Raw genomic sequence first — 26,807 nt, forward strand, 5'->3', positions numbered from 1 at the left:
AAACAGTCACAAAGATAGCATGATTAGAACAGACTACAAAGAAATGGAGCTATTCATTGTTTGTTTTTGCAACCTAATTCTGTTACTCAAGATGGGAAGCTGCATATGAAGAAGATGTGTGAAACATCAGATAAACAGGCCAATTCTGTATCACAATGCAGAAAACTGACTGTTCTGTGACCTCATTTAGTGTAATTTGGACTATTGAAATTTTAATGTAGGTAACATTTTAACTAAAATGTCAAGTTACTTTTGGATGTCTGTTTTTTTATGTGTATTTTTAACATTTGAATGAAAGTTAAAGATTAACATGTCATTAATCCCATTAAACTGAACATAAATAGAAATCACATTTGAAACAGCACCTGTCCACAATTGTGCAGGGTTTTGCATAATATACAGTCATTAGAAATGGGAGACAACACTCTCTGCAAACTGACTGAATTAGTTGAGTACAACAGTAAATTCACATGAATATTTCATTGCATCTTTAGGCGGAGGTGGAGCACAGAAATCTGGAGCATATACAGATGCATTCTCTGTGATCTTAATTCCTTTGTTGAGTCTTTTCTCTTGTACATGTTACGGCCTTAACAGGGCCTGCTGTGATTTTGACCTATATGGGTGTGTCCTACCATCACAAGTGTGGGTTCATCTGGGCCTCAGATCAATATGTTAAAAAGCATTACATTAAATTAGAATTAGTTTATACATGTGCAATGCCACGACATTTTTATTAGTCTTCTTGTGATGTTATTAAACAGAAAAGTTAGTGCATTCATATACTACAGTACACTTTGATATAATGACATGTATTAATACCTCAAAATATTTGCAAGAGCATACAAAAATATGTTGGTGTGCTTGTGCTGCCAGAGGGTGTTTGATTCAAACTAGCAAAAGGTAAATAATCACATCCACTGCCTACAAACATTTGTTTTTATTTGTGTGTCTGTGTGTATTTTAAATGAAGCAGTGTCACTGTGGTATTTGAAAATGCTTTTTCATGCACCTGAAATGCACTGGCTGCTACTTGATGGCAGCATCGATAAGCTTTCGGTTGAAACTGCTCAAGATACAAAATGATTACTTGGAAAACATTTAGTTTAGTGAGCTCAGATTCACATCTAATCTGAGCTCAACGGCAAATGTTTTGCTCTTGCATTTTCACACTTGACTCATTAGTTTCAATGATTAATTTTATGGTGTTAGGTTATGCAAGCACATTTTCAGATAGTGTAAATGGCAAATGAAAGGGTTCTTGTATAGCACTTTTCTACTGTAACTGAGCACTCTAAGCTTAGACAGAAAGCACTTTACACAACTTGCCTCATTCACCCATTCATACAAGCAACTTTTTTTCTATGGTTTTTCTATGCAAGTGCTTTCTAGCAAACATACACACCCATTCATGGAGAGAACAATGTTTAGAGTTAACAGTTAGTATCTTGCACAAAGATATTTGGCATGCTGGAGCAGCCAGGGATCGAACCACAAACCTTCTGATTACTTCTACCAGTTAAGCTAGCGCCAACCTGTGTCAGAATTTTAAAAAAAAATAACAAAAGGCAAAAAAATTTCTGATGAGCTTCAAGAGCCTTTATGGTTCATGGAAGGAATTAGTATCAAAATCTGCTTGACTTGACTAATGTGGTCCACACCTAACCTATTGTCTGCTTGCAAATGTAATCATTGCTGGATCAGTTTAAATTGTTCTACTGTGCAATACTCTGTTATCAGACTCCGGAGTTTCACGAGCAGATTTGCATGTAACACTCTGAACCAGTATAGAGAATCAACTACTACTTAAAGATTTTATTGATGATTAACCACATCTGGGCATGGCAGTGAACAAGCTGCCAGATCAGTATATGGGTAGGGCATAGCACCCAGGTTTTCCCAACATTGCTCTTTAGGGTTATAGCAATGCACCCACTTGGTATCCCTTGCTGTGTTTGCTGAAGAACCTCCTACTACATACAATTTACCATCAAGTACAGTTCCTCCTGGTGATAGATGAGCTCGAGGCAGAGTGGGAAACGAGGACCAGGAGTCCTGTGTAGGGTCATACAGCTCACACAAGAGCTGATCTCCAAAGCCTATCCAGAGAGGCTGTAGCCCTCCAGCTACTACCAACCGCCTTCCTAAAGCTAACATTGTATGGCCTGCACGTCCTGCTCCCACGGTCATGGGTGATCTGGGAAAACAGCCACGGGAAGGATGGTAGCGCCACATAGATGAGAGGCAATGGTGATGGGAGTCAGAACCACCAGAAATATAGATCTGCCCATCCAGAACAGCTGCAGCATGGCCACAAACAGCTGTGTCCAGAGGGTGAGCCAGCCTGCAGGACAACAACACCCAAATTAAAAGGAAATTGGGTTGGGGGGGAGGTTAGTCCCAGTAAGATAGACACAGAACTCTTAAACTAACCTTTTCATAGTGCTTCAAATACATTCTTCCTACAAGAGCTCAAGATATAAGATATCAATGAATAAAAAAAATGCCATAACTTAATGTATTCACCTCCACGTGTTCTCCTCAGGACTGTAATATTCCACAGCATCGTGGTATTGATGGTCATTGTGATTTCCCCCAAGAGCAAAAACCTTCCCATCTAGGCACAGTGCGGAGAAGTAGTCCCGTTGATGCAACATGTCAGGGAGCTGTTCCCATTTGCACTGTGTCAGGTCAAACCTAAGGGAAATGGGATTGTGCTTGTCATCAGTTAGGACTGAGCCAGCTGATACTAATTTGCACTAAGTGGCAGGATTGCTTTCTGATTGCCAGAGATGGAAAAAGTACAGATATTCTGTACTTAGAAATTAGATAGATACTGTCACGGTCCTGGGTCGGTGCCCCAGTGTTTTGAGTTTTGCATTCTTATTGAACTTTGATTTTGTCTCTGTCTCCCCTGTCAGCTGTATCCCCTTGTCAAGTCCGCATCTATGTGATATGTTTCCTGTTTTACTTTGTCTGTGTCTCATGTCAGTGGGTCCAGTTTGGCCTCCCCTGTTCTTGTTGTGTTTGATTACTCCCAGCTGTGCACTCCTACTATGTCCCATTCCCCTGTTATCCCTCTGTGGGGTGGCTGTAGCTCAGGTGGTAGAGCAGGTCATCTACTGATCGGAAGGTTGGTGGTTTGATTCCTGGCTTCCCCTAGTCTGCATGCTAAATATCCTTGGGCAAGATGCTAACCCCAAATTGCTCTCCGATGCATCCATCGGAGTATGAATGTGTGTGAATGTTAGCTATGAAGCACTTAGAAAAATGTGCTGGTATGAATCGGTGAATACACAAGTTGTATAAAGCGCTTTGAGTGCTCAGATGAGTAGAAAAGCACTATATAAGAACCAGTCCATTTACCATCTGTGTATTTTAGCCTGTGTTTCACTCGGTAGGTGTCGTGTCGTCCCCTCATACTGTGTGTGTTTCCCTCCGTGCTCCTCATCACTAGTCTCTTGCCTCCAGGTTTCTTAGCGTTTAGTTTTAGTCTCTAATTTTTGTTTGTTTTGGAGTTCTGTCCTGTAACTGCAATAAAGCAGCCTCTTTGAGTTTACTCCTCTGAGTGTCCTGCATTTTGGGTCCTACATCCTGTTTGTCACAGCCGTTTCATGACTCTAACAAATACGCCAGTAAAATTTGAAGTAATGAATCAACCTCTTTATTCTGGTAATAAAAGGGGGAAAGAACAGACTATTAAATGTACTCAAAGTAGGAAAATAGAGCAAAAGTCGTTTCTTATAGGAAAATTCTAACATCTGATTTTATGCAAAGGTAACTGAACCATATTAAAATTGCAATAAAATAATATTAGTATAAGAGAATGTAACTATTATTCAAATCTAAACTCAAATTAATGTACTCATGTTTAATCTGTAATGTATGACACCAGCAGAAAGAAAGTAAAAAAATAACTATTTTTCTGTTGCCATGTACTTTCCCTCCACACCAACACAGGAACATAGTACAATCAGTACAATCAGGGGTAAAATTGAGATCTAGCATGTGGGGTAACCACAGTTTGTGGTGTAGTAGCTCAGCATGGGGAAAAGAATCGCAATACACAAGAAGTTTTAAGAGGACAACACCCAAATTTAAAGGAAATTGGGGCAAAGCAAGACAGCAGTTTCACAAGATAGCTTGACCTATTTCTATTTCCTACACTGACACTATACTGTATATTACCTTTACACAAGACTCTATAAAGCTGGTATAACGGTGTAATTCAGTGACTTAATCTAAGCATGATCAGTGTAAATACAAATTAGTCTACTACACTTGATGTAACCTAATACTGACCAGCCACTGTGCACCAATAAAAATAAAGTGAATTCATAATAAATTCACCACATTGCTGGAAACTAACCCATTTATTGTGGACAACACCACCCAGTATTTTCATGCAACATTTGCATAACACAAAGTAACTATAGCTTAGTTTGTTTTGCAGGACACTTTGCAATATAAAAATACAAGATCTATTAAAGCAAATCTTATATAGATCCAGTATGTGATTTGAAATTAATATTGCTTCAGTGTCCTTCTTTTCTGTATTGCTAGCTAAATGCTCTGAAGTATTGAAGCCACAACAACACACCTGCACTCCTTCCAGCCCACTTTGAGTTCCCAGTATAAATGCTATGTTATACCACTGAACCTAAAGTAACCAGCCTGTTTTGAAAATGTAAGAAGTAGAAAGTACAGTTCCTCATTATTACACAACCTAATTTATGAAAATCTATGGTTTCTTGCATGTATGGATTGGAAGGCTTGTTATTGACATCTGGTGAGAATTTCATCTCAATGGTAACGTGTAAAATACTTATTTTACCCACTCTTATGGTGCTGCATATATTCCATAGAAATTTTGGTCCACTGTGACATGATAGCGATAGTACTGAGGTAGGCCGTGATGTTTAAACATTGCCCAAAGTGTGGAAAGAAATCTTAATCGTACCATTACACCACCCCAACTACCTGGCCAGCATGCAATGGACAATTAGGTCTGCAGAATGGATCATAGGCACTGATTTTCCCTCTATCCAGATCCTTTGAAGGTCCAGGGTTAGATAATGGGCATAAAACATCTTTGCAGAGCGCTCACATCCCTGAAGAACATTTATGCCTCTAGACTTCCCTCGCTCTGATGAAATAATCCACTCATATCATTCAGTCATATGCACATTGCACTACTTAGTTTTGCACTATAGTTTGTATAATTTCTCATTTTTAACTTGTTTTTTTTCTCACTTTTTATCGCTCTCTCTCGCTAAACTTGGGCAATTAACAACGGTTCTGATTCAATACAGATCTGCCCAGACAACTGGACCTCACTGGATATTTCCTTTTTTTGGGGGGGGGTGTCTTTTCTGTAAACTCTAGATGTGAATGTGCAGGAAAATCCCACTAGATCAGAAGGTTCTGAGAGTACAAGACATGTAGTTGCAGTTACAGATTAAAAAGCTACATTTAACTAAATTTACACAGCAGTCACGCAAACATGCACACACATTTCTGCAATTCATTCAAGGAGGAAGTTGCATAATGTATCAGTTCAGTGTTTGTGTGAGTCACTTTAAAAAAAAAATCTCTTCTGCCAACGACTGTGCTGTTGATGAGCTCTGAACTCACACAAAGCTGTTAATATCTTGACAGTTTATATATCAAGCACGTGTACAAAGTACAAGAGGAACTCTTTTGCAAAATCAACCACAAACAGCTCTGATGTCTGTATGACATCTGTGACCCACACAACACTAACCTCACTGCTGACTTGAGGATGTCCAGTGCTCCATAGTATTTTCGTCCTCCCAACACATACAGTTTGTTGTTCAAGAGACAGACACAGTGTCTGAATCGCGCAGGTTCAGGAAACTTTGCAAATGGTTTCCATTCTATGCTCCTTCTTAAACCGGGCCCACGGTGGAACTGTTGAGCAAACCACAGGGTCTGGCTGGGAACCCTCTTCATGAATTCATCATCAACAGTGTCCCCACCTACCAAAACCAGGACCTAAAGAAAAGTGGTATTATTGCTTAAACGGACATAATTCTAATTGAATTCCAAACATCAGTGAAGTAAAAAAGTATCAACCTGGTTTTTGGTGCGAGGATGATATTTAGGCCCTCTGTAATCCCCTTCAATGAGACTTTGGAGGGATACCAGTGTTATCCTTGCACCAGGGCTCCTGAGTAAGATGCTGCAACTAAGGGCCTCCTGAAGTTCAGCATAGCTGAAGAGTGTGATCCGAACATGAAGGAGCAGGCTGGACAGGCATTGGAGTCTCTCTTTAGGGTTGTCCTCCACCCAGCTCACTACTGCCTTGAACACCACAATCTAATTATAAAGACGGGAAATGCTTTAGAAATATTATTTTGCAAAATAAACAATAAATTGCATAAATAGCCTGTGCTTACTACTCCAACTGTCCTTAAGAAAGTCGTGAAGAAAATCTATTCATTTTAAATTTGAGTTAATAATTTATATTTTTTTCACATATACAAACTGAATATTTTCAGTTACAACTACTGAATGCTGCACTTTGGATGGTGTACAATTGTGAGCAATGTCACCTACACAACATTTTGTGAGCAATTGTATTTTCTCTTCCATTTGTAAATACAAATAATTAATATTTTAATGGTCAAACTTTGCAGTTATAAATTATGTAAAGACCCCCAAAACAGCACTGAATATAAATGTGTCTTATTTCATTTTTTTTGTTCTTTTATATAAGGCTGTTGAACTGTAAGCAGAAGTAACACATTAGTTGTGAAGCTAAAAGCCTATAAGCTACTGTATGTTTCTGGTTCTGCCACAGGTTTCTTCCTTTTAAAAAGGAGTTTTTCCCTTCACACTGTCCAAGCACTTGCTCAAAGGAGACCGTTTGATTGTTGTTATCTCCCTTTTGTTATTACTATAACAGGATCTTTACCTTACAGTATAAATTGCTTTGAAGTGATTGTTACTGTGATTTTATGCTATATAAATAAAAATGAAATGAATTACAAACCCATTGCATTGCACATGGATAACAGTTGTTATCCCTGGCATTACTTTTGGAACAGACAAAATGATTGAGAAATTAAAAAAAAAATAGTTAGATATGATAGACGAAAGGAGGAACACATGATGACAAATTTAAGCTAAACACAAAAAGAATGACTGGCCATCAGAAATAAAAATACTACCTCACTCTCTACAGACAAGGAGTCCTTCTTAAGAAGCTTGTCAAGGAGGTGAAAGGGAATATCCTTGAACTTTTCCCCATAAGAGACGCACTGGAAGTGGGCTGCAATATACTCCTCGGCTGCCTGCCCTAGCTGGACCAGCCCGTAGGTGTCAGCCAGGACCAGCACATCTAGACATGTGCTTTCGTCCATTCTGTCCTGCAGGAACTCAATGCACAGCGAAAGCGCCCCCTCCAGCTGGAACTGAAGCATTGCATCTGTAAGCTCCCAAATCCGACTCCAGTTCAGTCTGAGCTGGCCGTTATAAATGAAATAGAGCATGGATTCAATCACCCAAGACGACACACCTCGCAGGCACACGACTTCCTGGCAAGACTCCCGTAACCCTCCGCACAGCAATGCCCGGAAATAGTCTCCTGCTGCTGCTAACACCACGCGATGTGCTGAGAAAAGTCAGAAGATGATAAAAAGTCACAGAGAAAGAGATGCGGATAAAGTAGGAAAAGACACAAGGTAAGCAAAAGTTTCTAACTCCACCTAGTGTTAGCATACTGGAAATGCATTTCCAGTTTACTTTCTCCTTCAAAACAACAGCGGGTGATCATTTTCTGTTTATGTCATGCTTTTTTGTCTTTTTTTTTTCTTGTTACAGTAGCACATGTCTGGTCAGCATGTGTCACCAAGAAATGACACATTTTTAGCTAAATAAAAAAATTCTTATATTAGTAAATGACATGATTTTGTGTATAAATTTACTTTGTGTTGACATTATTGGCATTCCATTTCTCTTACCTGCATAAACAACAGCTGACTGTCACACTATGAACTATTCTGGGAAAAGGATTCTAGGAAATCTACAAGTTTGTGGAGGAGCGTGAAGTACAGTCACCCTTTCTGTGAATCCGATTATCATGAGTAAAATAGTTGCACACCAGCTACAGTTGTGGTCAGAATTTTACACACATTCATCATGTACATAAATATCAGAGCAATTTAGGACTTTTATATGATTTATTTGAACTGTTCTTTTCCCAGGGTGGAACGATTGTGCAGCATGCGTCTTTAGTGACTCAAGGAAAAAAGAACTTGGTGCACAAGTTTGAATTTATTTTAGATTTATTTTGGATATAATACAACAGTACAATATACTGTATTGTATACTGTTCAGATGTACATTTCAGAGTGTACAGATAATGCCACTGCTTTCAGTACAACTACACTGACTGACTACTACAGTTAATAGTTTTTGATTTTACATACAAAACATACATTCATCTTCATACACAATATACTTTTTTTTTTTACACATACAACACCCTATGTTATATGCTATAAAACAGTACTTTTAAGTAATGCTTTAAATGGAGTGTTGTAACTTAAAGCCCTGAGCTCAACCCTACTGGAAATAATTAAAAGCCAGGTCTCAAACCAACTAATTTGATTGAAGTCTACCACTTCAATCAAATAAGAGTCGAGAAGAGTGGTCAAACAATGATTCCACTCTGGGAAAAGATCAGTTCAAAGAAATCATTAAAAACTCCCAAATTATCATGACATGCAAACCCATAATGAGTTCATGGAAACTTTTGACCACAATTGTATGAAATGTGACCAGATCTAAGAACAGCATTTGTTTCTCTTTTAATGATCACAATAAAAAGGAAGGGCAGTATGTATTTGCAGATCTGAAATAAATGCTTTGGCAATTTTCTTGTAACTATTTATTTAAAAGAATCTAAATCTTTTCAAAGCACTATATTGAAAACTGTAATAAAGAAAAACTTTAATGCCAGTATGAACGTATGGAACTTAAGTTGAAAAGTAACATACTCTAGTTTCTGAGGATTTTCCTTTTGAGCATGTGACTAAAATCAGTCCCAGCTCTAATTCTAATTCTAGATTTGTCATTGTTGGGGGTTAAGAGATTAAACCTTGTTCCGGTCATATTACCCTACATCATAATCTCGAAAGCTACACTGGTCAGCTAGTGAACATTCCTCATAGATTACTTTTCATTTGTCACCACTGTAAAGTCATGTAAAGTCATATATGATCACTGTCTCAGTCTTCCCTGTTGAAAAATATCCCTACCAATACAAATCTGCTGTAATACCGTCCAAGTACTGCTGTGTCATGATTTATAAAGCTATGGTCATATGCCATTTTAGCCTTTTTTTTCTAATTGGGATGTCCAAGAGCACTGTGTTTGGGCCTCACCTGAGTATTTCTCTCCAGTCTCTGCTTGTATTGTGACATCACATCCTTCTCCTCTCTTCCACATGTCTTTGATGATAGCCAAGCTCTTCTCTCTCTCTTTTGCAGCAGAAGTTTTGATCTTTGATATGCAACTTTCTTTCAGCCTCTCCATCTGGAGACATTGAGAAGCATTTAAAACCTCCTCATTTACCTGCTCTTTACTCAAGTCCATGGCCACATGTCCACAATATGCAAACTCCATGATAGCCCGTAACCCAACTGGTGTCAAACATTGTGCAGTTTCTTCCACTCCAAGCCCTGGCATTTCTTTTGAACCTAAAAATGCATTTGGGGTTTGACTGATAGCTGCTAGAACAAGCCGGTGAGCTTGGAAGGATTTTCCTTGAATGATAAAGGTGCAGTCCAGGAGTAATTCTTCCTTGCAAAGGTTGTGTAAGTGAGTGAAGAGTCTGTCTGAGTGTGAAGAGAAGTTGTAAGAGATAAGACCAGAATTCTCTGAGAGACATGAAGAAAGGCCGTGAGGAGTTTCTTGAGCTTTAGAGTCTGGTATATGCTTTGGTGTTTGAAGAATAGTTTTTGAGCTTTCTTTTATGCCACCATTGTCCACATGTGTTCCACTTTCTCTTCCGCTTGCTCCACTTCTTCTCATAATGTCTTCCTGTGTGCACTGTCACCTTATAGAGTTACTTGTGTCAGAGCAGACCGCCAGATGTTTACATTCAACGTGCACTGTACAAAGGGAGGAAAGGCAGAACAGCGAGAGTCAGGATAAGTCAATAATAAAGACTCTAGAAAAGTGTGACTACTCTATTCCTGGAAATGCCACTATACTTATTCACTTTAACATTAGACATGCATCAATTGTCCTCATGACCTCTCAAGTGTCTTTTACGCAAAGAAAACACAACCTATCCTAAAAAAAAAGTGTCAATATTGGTATCATGACAAACTTTTAAGTTCAGGAGGTCAAAAACATGTGAGCCACTTATTAGCAATGCTGTAATACATGAATGTGTCAAGACACAAACATCTGTCTCTTGCACCTGTTCACAGAGTTCAACATGTAACAACTTACAGTTCATTTTGACAGTAAACGTCCTCGTAAGAACAATTTCCCACGAGATATTAGAAATACCAGCAGCATACGACTTATTGTAATTTTGTACTAAGACGAGTCTTGCTTGATTACAATTGGTTAATATCTTATTTTAGATTAAGACTCTGCATAGGCACCTACCTTGCTTTTCCTTTAGCAGTGTGGGTGGAACAAGTGACTTTGACCAGTGGCATTGTGAGCATGTGGGGTGCACAAGGCATTAGAGCAGGTTTAATTATAGCATGGCACTGACACTATAAAGACTACACTACAAGAAGTTTCCACTACGCTCAGGAACTGCCTGCTTAAAAAAGTTCAACATGAAGTGAAGTATTTTGAAGTATTACATGAAGGGACTGAAGGTGAAAAAGAAGACTGAGAAGATAGTATTGCCCAAATACCTTAAATAACAACAATAACACAGCCATTACTGCTGTGTCTAAAGTCTGACAAAGCATTAATGAGTATAAATAAAACACTCTCTCACTATGTCCAGCATAAGTTTTTTAAATTGTGCTCAAAGTAACATCAGGAAAATCTATTAACCCAAAAAACAATAATATTTGTTTCATTATGTGTTTAGTTCAGTTTTTAACATCCATGTTGAAAACTTGTTACGCAACAGAATGAGAGAGAAGAAGAGTTCCTGAAAACATTTTTGGTGCAGTCATTGTGAAAGTTCCTTCCTGTGCATTATTGACACTAATAGCTGATGAAAAGTCAACAATTCTGAAAAGCATAGGCTGAGTCACAGATCAGCTGTGTTACTCATCTTGAAACTTATTAACTTTGTTATGTTAGTTCTACAGTTATTATTTTAAATAACACAGTTATTTATAACTTTTTTGCAAACAAAATTAAAATCAGGTTTTTAGCTCTTTGTTTTTGGAAATAAAGATTTTTATTGGAAATAAAAAAATGTATTTCCTAGAAAAAATATAATTGGTAGGGTAATTTGTTACCTAATGTTTTGCTTTTTTTAAATTCTTTCTTTTTTCTCTACTTCTGATTAGATAAAAGCCAGAAGATCATTCAAAAAGTATTCTACTGCACATATTTCCATTATAAAAATATTTTCATCTTTAGTTGCTTCAGCAGAACCCATTATTCTTCTGTTACTCCACACTCTGCTTCTGCCTGAAACACAGGTTTCTTATGCTGTGTAACCAAGTGTTTTCTAAGAGCACAGGTACCAGAACCTGATATTGAAAATGGATAACAGTAGAGGTTAAGGTATTGAGAAGTACTGGAAAAAAATATTATTATAATAACAACAATCTATTAATTTTTATCCAAAGCCCAATATAATAACTTATTTGTGTTTCAGATAACACAACTCAGATAAACATTTATGGTGTGTTCGTGTGTGTGTGTGTGTGTGTGTGTGTGTGTAGGCAAGAAAATTAGTGTATGTGTGTGAGTTTTTGCCTGAAAGGAGGGGGATGAGGTAAATGGGAGGGGATGTCACCTACCTCACTGACAGTATAAATTCCAATTATTTCACTGTGAAATGAACAAAGGCTGATTTTCCCTCTTCATTCAACAAGCAAGGAAAGGCACTGTAAGTATTGCTTTTGGTTTAAAATTTTCTATGAAGGAGTTACATTTTTTTAGATGTAAAAGTTATTATGTTAAAGGTTTTATAACATGTAATATTTATACTAATATGTTCTTTTGTGAGTTTTAATACTAAACTAAACATCATTGAAAACAACTATTTCCTCCTTTGACACATAATCCATCAGTCAAAATGATTTCTGTGCATATAATCTGTAATTTACATGATACTTTTACCAGTACATCATTGTAATATATTGTAGCTAGTATAGTATTTCAACCACATTTGAGAATATATTTATATGGGAAATAAATTCCAGTAATAATAATAAAATACTAACACGAGTTAAGAATATTCTGCTTTGGTGAAGGTTATTTCTTATCCAGGTTTATGTCCTTTAGAAATAAGACATTACCACACAATGATATTGCATTCATAACTGAACTATGATGAGAGTAATTACTCAAATGAGCTTCTTTTGTAAGGGTGAATCATTATCTGTACTCACCCACTGCACAAAATTACATCTAATCCTGCTGAATTTTTCTTACAAGCTTTTTATATTCACAATAAGATAACTTTAATTTCTCAGTTTTCAGTATTTTCATTAAGATGTTGGTTCAGGTATAAATAAAATGACTATAGCATTTGTTGCTTTTTGTACCAAAACGACAGAGAATTAATACCTTATTCTACCCTGCATGCCATATATGCCTAGAATAAGACAATTGGTACAAAGTGCTAAGCTGAAAAAGTTAATTTAGTTTTTCAAGTTTCTTTATTGAACACAAAGCTAAAGGTAAAATCATATGATTTAAATATAAATGTTGATAATATTCGGTACAAAAGTATATTATGAATTGTAAACTCCCACTTTGAATGTCTGTTGAAAAATAGAAAACAGAAATATGAATCAGCACTTCTAACTGCTCTCCATATTGTTCCAAAGGATTTAATTGGTCTTTTAATGGGGCAGTTCATATCCAAAAGTCCCGTAGTGGGTCAAGGTATTCACGACCATGTCCAGTTCTCAGTTGGTGAAGAAGGACCTCCCAGGTACTCTTCACACCATTTTGAGACCAACAACAGAAGAGAAGGTGCTAGCCACCAAATTCCTCCAGCCATCATTGTCTCAGAGGAGGGTTCAAGGTTTGTGTTATCTACTTGTGTCTTTTATTTTCCACCTCAGCTTAATTTCCTCATCATTCCATTCTGCTATTTGAAAAAAAATGGAACTTGCAAAATTATAATAAAAAAAAAAGAGATTTTCAGGAAGGAAGGAAGGAAGAAATTATTAGAATCTAATGTCCATTAAAGGAACTAAAGCCTACCATCATAGATATGTTTTCCGCATTTACTAATCTTTGCTATAGTTTCTCAGTTCACATGTTTTTCCCTCTAACAGTACATCAGAGCAGCGGGACTCAAGAATAGAGCTGCGGAGATCTTCCTTCTATAGCACCATAGACCTGCTGCCACAGCTGGAGCACTATGCCAGCACGCTGCCACACCAGCAGGCAAGGAGCAGACCTTCCCTGGAGGTTCTCCGCAAAGCATTCGATGTGAGTTTTCCACTTCTGGGAGCATTTTCTCATTGCTGCTGTCTTTTAAGAATCGCGTATTGAAAGTAACACCACCTGGGGGAATTAACCCCCCTAGGAAATGAAAAGTTTGGCCTCTACAACCAGTGAAATGATTCTCATACGTCTGAAAAACACAGTAGGCAAGGGATGTAATTTTACGGTAAAGTTGTTAATGCAAAACCTTATTTATTTATTTATTCATTTATTGTATTCATTTATTTTGTGATGATTATTAATGAGAAATAAGCGAAACCCTTAACAAAACTGGACATACACTTTCAACATACGCTTTGGACTAAGCCCTGCCTCTCAGGCAAGTGAGTAAAGAATTGTTATAGTGTTTACCAGTGCTGCAGGGACTGTGGAAGTGGTATTAGCCAACACACATGCCTCCTGCAAACAAAAGGTAAATGACCAAAAACCTGTACAATAAAAATTTTGTGAATGGGTGGGCACCACAAGGGAGGCCACGCTACTACCCAACCAAAACATTGTCTGCAAAAAGTAGAGACGAGATCCTGAGACCAACAAAGCAGATGTCTTTTGCCTCATAACTCCACCTAGAAAATCTGTCCAATAAAATTATGCTCAGAATTGATGATAAAGGACAGCCCTGAGGATGTCCCAAACCCTCCGAGTTATTGCTGGCAATGCAACAGGCCAAATGCCCCATACTCCCAAAGCACTTCCCAGAGAATCCCGTGAGGGACATGGTCAAATGGAACCAACACGCCTCATTCAAATGCCACAGAGCAAACACTTTTTTCTATGCTTAAGTGCTTTCTATCTAAGACTCAGACACATTCATATAGAACTTGGGGTTCAGTATTTTGCCCAAGGATACTTTGGCTTGTAGGCTGGAGCAGCCAGGGATTGAACATCAACCTTTCCAATTAGCAGATGACCTGCTGGGTCGGCAACCCTGAGTCCAAGGGTGCCCTGGTGTCATGCGCAGTTTTCTACATCTTTATGCTTTAACATCGTGTTCATTATTCCAGTGGAACAATAGATCCCCGAGGTGGGGCACCATCCAACATTCTGCTCAGTAAAAACTGGGCTTTCTGAACTGTTCAGCGTATAATCACAAGCGATGTGGTAATACAATTAAAAAATCAATCATCAACCCTGCAACGTAGGGTGTCCTAATGACATGTGCATGTGTGAACACCCTTATGGGTGACTTAACAATAACAGCAACAGAACATCACTTGGAGTCAGATCAGGCAATCTGTTCTTCCCAATCATGGCACTTCAGGTCCCCCTGTCATTAACAATGTAAGCATACAAGCCTCCCAGTAGAACAGTGGAGTCCCCAGGTGGGGCACCCTTCAGCATTTCACCAGTGAATGCTGAGACTGTCCTTCAGCACATAAGCACAAATGACAGCCAGGAGCTGTGGAGAAACAACTCCCACTGTCCACTGGGGAAAGCCCCAACATACAAGCAGCACACCAGGGTGTACCTACCCCTGCCTGCCGTATATTACTGAGTCAACTCCAGATAGGAACAGAGTTCAGCCCCACTCCACCAGAGTGGCACCAGAGCCCAAGATGTACATTGAGGTGAGTCTGAATATGTCTAGCCAGTATCTCTCAACTTCACACACTACCTCAGACTCTTTACCCATTTAAGAGGTGATGTTCCATGTCCCATGAGCCAGCCTTAATAGGAATCAGAATACCAGGGCCTCTGCCCTCAACTTCTGGTCAATACACAATGTACTATTTTCTATACTATTCTTAGGAAGTGGAGGGAGGAAACACCAACAAAGATCCAGGAGCTTGTGACATTTCGGCCACAGATGCTGGAAGTGAAGAGGCTCAAGGTTCTGAGGAGAAAGCTCCTGCGAGATTTGGCTGGGTTGTTGGAGTTATGGTAAGTAAAACTTCTGGGTCTTTGCATCCACTGGTCCTAAAGAAAGTTTAAAAATACACGAAATCATTGATCTTGATCACTCTAAGATCTGTTAATTAAAAACATATTACTTTCATTTTGGTCACAGGTTCGTTGTATGCTTAATATTTGGGGAGTAATCCTGTTCCTCCGCCTGTCCTGGATCACTTCTCAGGCAGGCATTTGTGAGTAATCAGTTCATTCGCTCCTCCATTTGTTCAGTTCTTTTCCTTTTGCTTTTATTTTCTTGTAAAAATTCCCCACGCCTGTTCATATAGTCTTATCTCTGGGTCATGTTGATTTAGTTAGTTTCTTAATCATATCAACATGAGCACATTGTTCGTAGAGCTTTATCATAGGAAAACGTGAAAGTTTGAAAAGAAGGGGAAAAAATGATATCTAAATATTGACAAATGAAGTCAAGTATAGTAACTTCACCAGGAAATGAAAATATGGGATTGGGAAAAATGCTAGTTTCCTTGTTTGAAAAGTGAGCTGTTTTTTAAAGTGCTGACTATGGGTGAGTCTGCTTGTTTTTGTAGCACACAGTTACTACATTTATTCATTGGGATGAATAAATGTAAGTAAAGTCATTTTTAAATCATAAAGGCAGCATAGAGGGTCTATTATATCGCTGAGTATTAAAGTACATATTCTAAAATATATACACTCAGATATGGATTTGCATGTAAGGTAAATGTGATTTTAATGAGTCCTAACTTTATTCTTCTTATGTTAGTGTTGACCTGGCTTATTATCCTGATATCTGTGATGGTGACCTCAGTAACTGCCCTCTCCATCTCTGCCATTGCCACTAATGGGAGGGTGATCTCAGGTTAGTCACTGTTCAAAGTAGGAAATCAGACAAATAAACCTTATATACAGTATGAATCTGAAAATATGAGAATACTTGGGACACCTTTAAAAAATGGTTGGGCCTTTTAAGAATGGAAATCTGCAGCTGAGCTCAGAATTGTTATTTTTCAAATATGTATGTAGGATCTAGTATTGTATTTAGGATATGTTCTAACAATCTTCTTGTCTGAAATAATTTGCAGGTGGGGCATATTTTATGATCTCCCGCACTCTGGGCCCAGAAATTGGAGGACCAATTGGGGTGGTTTTTTCCTTTGCCAATGCTTTGGCTTGTGCACTCAATACTGTTGGTTTTGCAGAGGTGGCCCGTGATCTAATGCAGGTGAAATGTATTGAAAGTGCTTTGTGGTATTAAATAGATGGTAGATTGGTTTTTGTAATAGAAGATGTCATATTATATATTATGTAAATAATATTTCATACTAAAATGCTATGCAACAGAACCTAAATTTTGTTAATTGATGTAGGAGTTTGGTGTTGTCATGGTTGATTCAATCAACGATGTCCGTATTGTGGGCGTGATCACTGTTACGGTTCTTCTGCTGATTTCATTGGCTGGAATGGAGTGGGAGTCTAAGGTGAGCACATTTTGATATTCAACTTGACTGCTGTACTTGGACAAAGTTTTGTCTCTTAACAACTTCTCTTCCTTTTTGATTTCTTTGTTTGTCTTTTTCTCTTAGACCCAGATTTTGTTCTTCTTAGTTCTTCTGGTTTCATTATCCAACTACTTTGTGGGCACATTTATTCCTCCCAATATAGAAAAGCAGGCACAGGGTATCTTTGGATACCGCAGTAAGTTTAGGTTTCTCTCAACAATCTATAGTCTTAAAAACCACATCGAATAATTAATTTGTTTGTTTCTTCCATCTTTCTTTCCTTCTTTCATAACTTCCTAATATTGTACCTGGCATGTTTTCCAGCTGAGATCTTCTTAGAAAACCTGACACCAAACTGGAGAGGAAATGAAGCCAACTTTTTCCAGATGTTTGCCATTTTCTTTCCCTCTGCTATTGGCATCCTGTCTGGTGCCAACATCTCTGGAGACCTTAAAGTATGAGGGAAATAAAAGAGAAATGCTCCTTAAAAGAAATATATGAATGCATCGTTTCATAATGTTTTGTATTTCCTATCTCAGGACCCTGCTACTGCTATCCCCAAAGGCACCCTCATGGCTATTTTTTGGACTACTATCAGCTATTTAATGATCTCTGTCACAGTCGGTAAGTTACCCAGTACATACGTATTTGATCTAAATAGGTATAAATAATTTAATTAATACAAGACAGAGGCTGAAGGTGTTTAACCTGGCACTTTATCAGTTATACAGCTGGGGACTTGTTATCTGAAACAGGTTTCCGGTAGTAGCACAAACTGAGATCAATACAGCCTTTAGGATTGGGAGTAAATACATTTTCATGGTTATCCATGAAAATTTTATTAAAATCTGTACTTTTCCTCTAGCATCATGTGTAGTGAGAGATGCTTCTGGAAATATGACTGATATCCTGACCGGAAATCTCACTGATGGTTGTGTGGGGCTTGGATGTAAAATGGGCTGGAACTTCACAGATTGTATACAGCAGAAGAATTGCGAATATGGTCTGGCCAATAATTTAAAGGTACTAGTTCATTCAGTTAGCCACATTTTTTTTCTTTTTTTTTCTCCTTTTTGTTATTGGGAAGAAAGATACTAAACCAAAGAAAAGCACATTTTTGGTGAAATCTTTAACTCTTTGTCAATATTCCTGCTATATTCATTGTATTTAAAACTTTATTCTGGTTTGTCTTATACTTAATGATGACTCAAACCAGGTCTTGGGCCAGGTTTCTGGTTTCTACTACCTGATCACTGCTGGGGTATTTGCAGCCAGCTTGTCCTCTGCTCTTGGATTTCTTGTCTCTGCCCCGAAAGTCTTTCAGGTGAGAAATCCATTAACCTTTTTCCTATTGCATTCATTTGCACTTTTATTGATGAACAAAATATGAATCCATTATTAGAATTTCAATGTACCTAATATTGCTGTATTAGAGACCAGTTTACCTGGACTTTACAAACAAAAAAGCTCTCTTTTTGACACAATAATGGGCACATTTTGAATCTACTAATGATTTAGTTATAATTAATGATTTTTAAAGTCACTTGCAGTATAAAGGAAACGATTAATAAGGTAAACTAAAGCGGAACAAGCAAACAGCATGATCTCATGTAGCTTTAAAATCATTGCTCACATTTTAAAGGAGCAAAAATGTGGAGGACAGTTAAAAAGTCATCTATCATCTTATAGCTCAAATGTTTGATTAATTAGAGTTTGTATAAATATAGTAAAGTCTCACTTTTTTGTTTATGTTTTATGTTCTCTCTATCAGTGTCTGTGCAAAGACAACTTATACCCATACATTGGGTTCTTTGCAAAGGGTTATGGGAAAAATGATGAGCCGCTCCGGGCTTATGTGCTATGCTATATCATTGCTGTGGCCTTCATTCTCATTGGTGGGTGTGATCAACATGGCTAACACGTGGCCTATTGTTACTTAAAATAACTAACACATTTTCACCTCTTACTAATGTTGTGATTCCTAAATAAAATGTCTTGTCAGCTCTAAATTTGTAGTGTGGTTTTAAATACTCTCTCATCTGTGTCATTACAGCGGAGCTGAACACCATTGCCGCTCTGATCTCCAACTTCTTCCTATGTTCCTACAGCCTTATAAACTTTAGCTGCTTTCATGCTTCAATCACCAACTCCCCAGGTGAGTAACATATTCAGTAATTAATCTATACTCAATATTAAACACATTCACATTAAACCATTCATTTCGGTCATTTCTAAGGTTTAGTACATTTTGTTCAGTCACACTAATAAGAGAGTTTGCTACTCTATAAAAGCATGTGACAGCCAGATTTTTCCACAGTTTAGCATGCGCACAAATGCCCACATACACAACCACCACTCACCAGTTTATTCCTGCTTGGCCCCAACATTAAACAGACCCCCATTATGAGGTCGGAAGAAAAACCAAAAAACCCTCCCCAAAAATTGTATTTATCATACCAAGTTAGATTGGAGAAATCTCTGTACACAGAGGTCCACATAGGTCTAACCCGCTGTGAGATTAAGTGCATGACAGTTCTCTAGTTAAAATTTTGGAAAGAGAGTCAATGTGTTTCTATTTTGACAAAATCAACTACGTACAATTCAAAGCTCTATAACATTAAACAGCAGGTTGCTGGTAATGCCTAAAAAACAAACACAAGAAATCATACATAATGTAAATGTAGGCCATAATGGGTGGACATTGGGATCAGAGTTCTGGCCATGTAGCATTACAAAGTCTGCCCTGTGCCACTTCATAATCCTTTTCTCACCGACTCCTCCTGTAGGTTGGAGGCCCTCATTTCACTACTACAGTAAATGGACGGCTCTGTTTGGAGCAGTGATATCTGTAGTTCTGATGTTCCTGTTTACCTGGTGGGCTGCTCTAATCACCTTCTGTATAATCTTCTTCTTGTTTGGATACATCAACTACAATAAACCAAGTGAGTCAAAAACCATAAGTTTTTGAGCGTAAGTTGGAACTGAGCAGTACTTTGATTAGAATAACATGCCTCAGATTCATAAATAGAATAGAATGCATCAAAGTGCATTTCTCATGTAAGTGTCTTTTGAAATCAACAGAGGTAAATTGGGGTTCGTCAGTCCAAGCAGGCACATACAACATGGCTTTGTCATACTCTGTCTCACTTACTGGTGTGGAGGATCACGTCAAGAATTTTAGGTGAGTGATCTAAAATTTCAGTTTAACAAGTCAAAACTTTTCATGAAACATGCACGAGTGCTAAAGTCTATAAGTGTACTTGTTAGTGCTCTTTTCTAATAGTATTAATAGATTTTAGTTTAGAATTTATATTTACTGGATTTCATCCATATATATATATATATATATATATATATATATGTATACATACATACATACATACGTACATACATATACATACAGTAGGCAGGGAGCTTCCTGTTTAATCCCTAATGTCTTTTTTTCAGACCACAGTGTCTAGTCCTCACTGGACCTCCAAACCAGCGACCTGCACTGGTGGATTTTGTTGGCTCATTCACAAAACATATAAGTCTTATGATCTGTGGCGATATTATCATGGTGAGACATCCACTCAGCTTTTTCTACAAGAAAACAAAATAAATTATTAGCATTCTTGTAGTAAAATAGCCACACCAAACCCTTTTTAGAGTTATCCTTTGTTGTAATTGGATGTGTGAGTTCCTGAGTTCCTTTTCCAGGAGCCTGAGAGGCAGACACGACCACAAGATGCTACAGATCAGCTAGTTAAATGGATGAACAAGAGGAAAGTGCGTTCGTTTTATACTCCATTTACAGCTGAGAGCCTCAGAGTTGGAGCTCGATACTTAATGCAGGTATCTAGTTAATATTGTTGTGGTGTAATGTGACTTTAAATCCCCTGAAAGTTACCAACAAATTATTAATATTACTATTAGCATGTCTCTACCATTAGAACTAGTTTGTATATTTACCTGTAGGATGGCTTTTATGCTTTTTGTTCAAAGGCCTCTGGTCTTGGCAAGCTGAAGCCCAACACTCTGGTCCTTGGCTTCAAGTCAAACTGGAGGGAAAGTTCTCCTGAAAGCATTGAAGATTACATTAACACCATATAGTAAGATGGTCCTTTAATAGATATGAAAAAATCATGTATTTTCTTGTGGATTTTTCATTAGTATTGCTATTTTATTTATTTTTTATTATGTGGGTATTTTTACTGTCTTTACAAGGCAGTGTAAAATATAGTATTTATAAAATAGCCTAAAGAATAGTTGCAATAGAACAAAGTCTTCTCAACTTACTCATCTTCTCTTGCTTTTCTTCAGTGATACATTTGACGCCAACTTCTGTTTGTGTATCTTGAGGATGATGGACGGGCTGGACATCTCTGACCAGTTTGATTGTGAAGGTCTGATGAGTATAAATGAGTAGAACATTCTCTAAGTGCTTAACAGCAACATGATACATTTGTGGCAGTGGTTGACAACATATTTTTCTTTTCTTTTTTTTAGTAAACCAGGGCTTTGAGCTTGATGAATCTGCTGAAAGTTATGACCATCAGTCTCCAGACAGGGAATCAGGTAAGAGCTACTTGTGTGCATAGATACATATTAGATTACTGTACCAAGTCACGTTAAATTTCAAGTCAGAATCTGTAAATCATAACTACTGTGATTGCAACTAAAGTACGGGAAGAGATTTTTCTTAGAACTGAAAAGGATATCGGATTTAAATAAGATTTCCACTCTGTAATTTCAAAACTGACCCTAATAAAGTGAGTGGTCTATTTATGGTTACATTTCTTAAAGTTCAAGATTAAAGTTTTAAATTGATTTAATTTGACAAAAGTGCCTCTAATGGATTGTTGCCTTCCTAAATTAATATGCACTGCAATGGTGCTTGGGATAATATATGAGAGGATGAGGACAGTGAACAAGAAATCATTATTGCACTGGCACACCTTATTATAACGTTCTAATTATTAAGTCAGTAATCACTGCCCACACATAACACACGCTTCCTCTTGTGTTTGCAGCTGATGACGTGTCCGATAACAGCAACAGTGATCAAATCAAAACAGTGTTTCAGAACACCCAGGGGAAAAAGTCTATCGATGTCTACTGGATAGCAGATGATGGAGGTGAGCCCACAGAAGTGCTTTTCTTTCTTTTTTTCTCCCTGTCCTGTCCTGCCCGGCAGCGTAGCAATAAATAAACAAACAAGCAACGAAAAAAAAAGTCAGAGGAGACTCTTCAGTTTATTCTTCCTAATAAATAAACAAAAAATAAATACATTTGAGTTGGCCTGGTTTTCTTAGCTGCTGTCATGCTCTTCTTCTATTTTCAGGACTGACTTTACTGGTACCTTACCTGATCACCAGGAGAAAGCATTGGCGTAACTGCAAGATCAGGGTTTTCATCGTCGGAGATGAACAAAACATGGACGAAGGCCGCAATGAGTAGGTTTACTCTGTTTCACCTGGGGGGAAAGTGTTGGCTTTTGCACTGGCAAAATTTGTGGTTATCAAGATGAATTCAGAATTACTCTTTTCCTCTATGAACTGAAAATGTTCAGTTTGAAGATTTTACAACAGACAACAAATTTGGAATTATTTATTTATTTATTGTTTTTTCAAAAAATTTAATGTAGGTTTTCATGCAGTTTGATATGTCTATGTTTGGATGTAATTCTTTCAGACCCTTTGGTGTTTCTGGACATACTAGGAAAAGGTGCTTTATGATTTCTGGAAGGTAATGAGAACTTGTGGACTTTTGTATGTTTCAGAATGATTGCTCTGCTGAAGCGGTTTCGTCTACATTTCAGTGACGTTATTGTCATGACAGACAGTGAGAAGCGCCCTCAAGCCAAGAAGTATGTCGGAAAAAAGTTGCAATATCCACCACAAGGCACACCTGTGTGAATGTGTTTTTTCCTTCATAGCAGTTGTGTTTTGCTTTGCAGCATGACTAGGTTTGTGGACAGTGTCGCCCCCTTCAGGCTGCATGATGAACAGCAGGAAGGCGTCACAGTTCAGGAGCTAAGACAGAGGGAACCATGGAAAATATCTGATAAAGAGTTTGAGGCCTTCAAACAAAAGGTGTGTGTGTGTGTGTGTGTGTGTGTGTGTGTGTGTGTGAGAGAGAGAGAGAGAGAGAGAGAGAGAGAGAGAGAGAGAGAGAGAGAGTGTATCACTGACTTCCAAAAGGTGCAGAGCAAAACATTTTAAATGTATCTATGCCTTATGATTGTGTAATATCCCCACATTATGTGACACTAAGTCAGTTTCTCACTTGTATTTCCTTTATTTACAGTCTGAGAGAAAAGTAAGGCTGAATGAAATCATCCGCAGGAATTCACAACATACTGCCCTTGTGCTTGTGTGAGTACACGGTTTATATCGCAATTCATATTTAATGGAAATCAAAGTTAGTTAGGATCTCCCATTTCCCCTCATAGTCCCCATATTTATATCTACACAGTTTACTAAAATCATCATGAGTTGGGATTTAACTAATACTGCACTGAAAATTTAAATCTATTACTATCCTGCTACCCATCTTGTAGCAGACTTTGTTCTTGTTTTACTGTTCCTGCTTATGTAATTGTTATTTAATGATTTTTTTTCTTCCCCACGTAGGAGTCTTCCTGTGCCACACAGTGACTGCCCCAGTGCTCTTTACATGGCCTGGCTGGATACTCTCACCTGTGGCCTTCATTGCCCTGCAGTGCTCATACGAGGAAACCAGCAAAATGTCCTTACTTTCTACTGCCAGTAAATTGTATTTCATTGTGAGTCAGTCATGGAGGACTATTTTTATGAGTCACAAAACTAAAAAATTCGAGACTTAGAAGTGAACAATAATTAAAAAAAAAAAAACAAGACAGAGAGAGTACAATATTTGCCAAATTAGGGTTTAACAAATCTGGTGAATAATAAGGAGACAAATCTTAAAATTGAGATTGACACATGTTACATGAATGATTCTGAGAAGGTCATTGTAAGTACTCTCCCCTTATACAAGTGAATATCACCGTATCTCAACCCAAGCAAGAACATTTTGGAAGCCACCACTTTTATCACACTGCTAAAGAAGGTGACATCTTTTGGAAAAATGATGTCCATCCCATCAGGAGAGTCCCAAAGGCTTGGAACATCAATGTGAATTAAAGGTCTTGTGGTAACAAAGAAATGAATCCAAGATCTTGATAATGTTTAACTGGACATATATTTGAAACAAAACTGTCTTGTTTTAGCAAGCTAGTTACTAAGTCATTTGTGAAAAATGTAGTATGAAGTATAAAACAACTGCTGACAATTTTAGTGAGTAACAAGAGAAAGTAGCATCCAGTGCTAATGTAAATTGAACAGAGAAGAATATTAGACTTAGTGGACTCTTTTACAGTCCACCACTGATGGGTAGGGAAACTTTTTGTTCTTTATGGTTAAACTTGTACTACATAACCACCAACTTTGTTGTTAACACACGATAATGTAACCATGTTTGAAAACTGAGACACAAATTGTTGATTTGAAAGTGATAATTGTAAGTAAATGGAAATTAGTAATACATTTAGACTTTACATTGTATTCACTATATTTGTCAATATCTTTTACATTTATATTTGTTTGCTTAATCTGTGATGTGTTTTGTAGAATACTAAATTATGTATAAACTCTTCTAAGATGAGTTATTCTGTTGACATTTTCCAGAGGTAAAAATTTAAAACCTCTGAGTTGTACTATTTAAATGCTGACAAGCAACAGCAGGAATATAATACTGTAAAAGATTAATATTCTGTTATAAAATCTGCTGTTCCTCAAATCGCTACTTGACATTTTCCCAAAAAGCAAGTCACTCTCCAATTTTACACCCATTGTAATACTGAATATGAGTAACAGTAAAAATAAGCTGCAGTAAGTACAGTTAACCTTTTACATTACTACTATCAGTACTCAGTCTACCTCACCTTACAGCTATATGCAATGTGCAACATTATGTGGAATAAACACTGGGGGCATTTGTTATTATTTTTGGCACTAAGCAACATTACTAAAGTCTGGATTAATCTGCAGACGGGTTACAATAACATGGAAATGCATCACAACAGATTAACTATAAATAGATTAAAATTACGCAAAAAACTTGTAAGTAGACATACTGTAAAAGACCAGTGCAGCAAAGCTATTAGTATGAAATACTATATAATAATTTAAATGTCACTTAGTCACATTATCAGCTTTAATAGTGTTAAAGATTTTTAAAGGCGTCCTTCATTGACAACATTGAGTGTCTTTGACTTCACATAATGGCCAGATTTTTAATAACAATAAGTTACAGAGTGATAACTTGGATCAGACCACTGATACTGTTAAATACAGCGATAACTGAGGAGTTTTCAGCCTCTTTGATCAGGGGGATTGATCTCCCTGATAGCTGTAATGTAGTTTAAAACAAATTTTGATTAATTAAAAAATAAAATAAAGTCTGGAATATACATTGTTTGATAAATAACAATAGGAATATATTTTAAAATATTTTAAAATTATTTTTTTTCCTTTGACATATGCTTATCTATGATATATATGTCTGCTTCATCTGAATCATGAGATTATTGGTTCTTACAGCAAAAGTTTGAGCTATGCAACAGTCTGTAATTGAACACCTATGCTCTGTAGAAGGTACTGGGAATTTCTAAAGCAGATTTAAATGTAACACTTTGAACCAGAAAAAAATAACTTAATGCTTAAAGTTTTATTGCGAATTAACCATTTTTTTCTTTGAAGTTTAACCATAAATTAAAACAATATCCCCACCCTTTGTGTAGGTGCATGTTCAAAGGTGTCTTGTATACTGAAAGATCCATGTGTTTTCCTTCTTACAGTGGACCAATACGTAATATTTATGCTAAATCTTATAGTTTGCTTTGGTTCCCAAGAGCTCACTCATCATGATGTGAAGAAATCTTAATTAAACAGTACATTTATCACAATCCTGTGTAGAAAAATGTGGGTGCTGGCTGCAAAATGCAACTGATACAGAAGAAATTCCTGGTATTTTGGCATGCTGCATTTCAAATACTGGGATGTACCGAGTCTTTTTTTTTCTGGCACATTAAATACGGGATGACTCACTGTATTATGCTAATGGTAGCTAAACATTTCAAATGATGCAGTGAGCCAACATCAGTTTCCATCTCACTTGAAAAACTGAAGACAAACAGCAACACCAGCCATTAAATGTGCAACATGTGGGGGCAACATCCTAACATGACCTCTTGCTGAGGTCACCTTCTTTAAACAAAGTGCTAAGGCTATTTATGATGTGCACCTGACATTGTTAACTAATTAACTAAATGGCAGAACATTATTAACAGCTTAAATTACTGGTTAATTTATGGATCAAAATTTCAGTTTTTGTTTTTTCACATTTTATAATAACATCAATATGTTAATATATCTATATTTAGAAGGTATATAATACATAAATAATACTATTTTGTTGTAGCCTTAGTTAAATTCAATGAACAAACAATTTGTAAATAGATTTTTTTTAAACTAAGGCAATAAAGTTGGCACAACGGTGCACTGTTTGGCATCATTGCCATAAAAAGGTCCCCAGATTTGAATATAACTCAGCTGGTCCCCTTTCACCTGGAATTTGTATTTTGTCCAATAACTGTGCCGCATGGGTTTCTCCCAGAATTAGTGCCTAAGTATAAAGTCAGCAGATATTTACATGAAGTTTTAAATTGACGCTGACAATTACAGGTGTAAAAACATTGATTTGTGATTGCTCCCCAAAAATGCTATAGCA

General features: G+C 37.2%; 2 protein-coding genes across 3 annotated transcripts; one reads left to right on the top strand and one right to left on the bottom strand.

Annotated features, from left to right (window-relative positions):
* Window positions 1-195: 195 nt before the first annotated feature.
* Window positions 196-10,728, bottom strand: LOC102082741 (kelch-like protein 33). Its single transcript, XM_005459275.4, has 7 exons — window positions 10,648-10,728; window positions 9,411-10,139; window positions 7,194-7,636; window positions 6,097-6,339; window positions 5,765-6,015; window positions 2,527-2,697; window positions 196-2,344 (listed from the first exon to the last, which is right to left on the bottom strand). The coding sequence occupies exons 2-7, from the start codon at window positions 10,057-10,059 to the stop codon at window positions 1,816-1,818; spliced, it is 2,286 nt and encodes a 761-aa protein (XP_005459332.1). The 5' UTR covers window positions 10,060-10,139; window positions 10,648-10,728; the 3' UTR covers window positions 196-1,815.
* Window positions 10,729-11,456: 728 nt separating this feature from the next.
* LOC100712574 (solute carrier family 12 member 3) lies at window positions 11,457-25,858 on the top strand. 2 transcript variants are annotated; one of them, XM_003454782.5, is made up of 27 exons: window positions 11,457-13,213; window positions 13,470-13,626; window positions 15,391-15,522; window positions 15,650-15,725; window positions 16,280-16,375; window positions 16,599-16,738; window positions 16,884-16,994; window positions 17,100-17,211; window positions 17,340-17,470; window positions 17,555-17,639; window positions 17,881-18,038; window positions 18,232-18,339; window positions 18,787-18,910; window positions 19,069-19,170; window positions 19,802-19,957; window positions 20,097-20,196; window positions 20,463-20,574; window positions 20,715-20,849; window positions 21,000-21,106; window positions 21,318-21,400; window positions 21,504-21,572; window positions 22,028-22,132; window positions 22,339-22,450; window positions 22,777-22,863; window positions 22,954-23,089; window positions 23,304-23,371; window positions 23,630-25,858. In XM_003454782.5, the coding sequence occupies exons 1-27, from the start codon at window positions 13,032-13,034 to the stop codon at window positions 23,766-23,768; spliced, it is 3,123 nt and encodes a 1,040-aa protein (XP_003454830.1). In that variant the 5' UTR covers window positions 11,457-13,031; the 3' UTR covers window positions 23,769-25,858. The 2 variants fall into 2 exon arrangements, with proteins under 2 accessions (XP_003454830.1, XP_025761426.1); XM_025905641.1 differs by having other exon boundaries at window positions 16,716-16,738.
* Window positions 25,859-26,807: the final 949 nt, after the last annotated feature.

Source organism: Oreochromis niloticus, linkage group LG3 (genome assembly GCF_001858045.2).
Source record: "Oreochromis niloticus isolate F11D_XX linkage group LG3, O_niloticus_UMD_NMBU, whole genome shotgun sequence".
Taxonomy (NCBI): domain Eukaryota; kingdom Metazoa; phylum Chordata; class Actinopteri; order Cichliformes; family Cichlidae; genus Oreochromis; species Oreochromis niloticus.

Bases quoted from the DNA above. Each gene is read 5' to 3' on its own strand.
- LOC102082741 (XM_005459275.4), bottom strand. From the start codon at position 10,059: ATGAGAAGAAGTGGAGCAAGCGGAAGAGAAAGTGGAACACATGTGGAC. The intron at 7,637-9,410 runs GTGAGGCCCAAA...GACTTTTCTCAG, and splicing joins GACTGGAGAGAAATACTCAG to CACATCGCGTGGTGTTAGCA. The intron at 6,340-7,193 runs GTAGTATTTTTA...CTTTATAATTAG, and splicing joins CCTTGTCTGTAGAGAGTGAG to ATTGTGGTGTTCAAGGCAGT.
- LOC100712574 (XM_003454782.5), top strand. From the start codon at position 13,032: ATGGGGCAGTTCATATCCAAAAGTCCCGTAGTGGGTCAAGGTATTCAC. The intron at 17,212-17,339 runs GTAAGTTTAGGT...CATGTTTTCCAG, and splicing joins GGGTATCTTTGGATACCGCA to CTGAGATCTTCTTAGAAAAC. The intron at 21,573-22,027 runs GTAAGAGCTACT...TTGTGTTTGCAG, and splicing joins GTCTCCAGACAGGGAATCAG to CTGATGACGTGTCCGATAAC.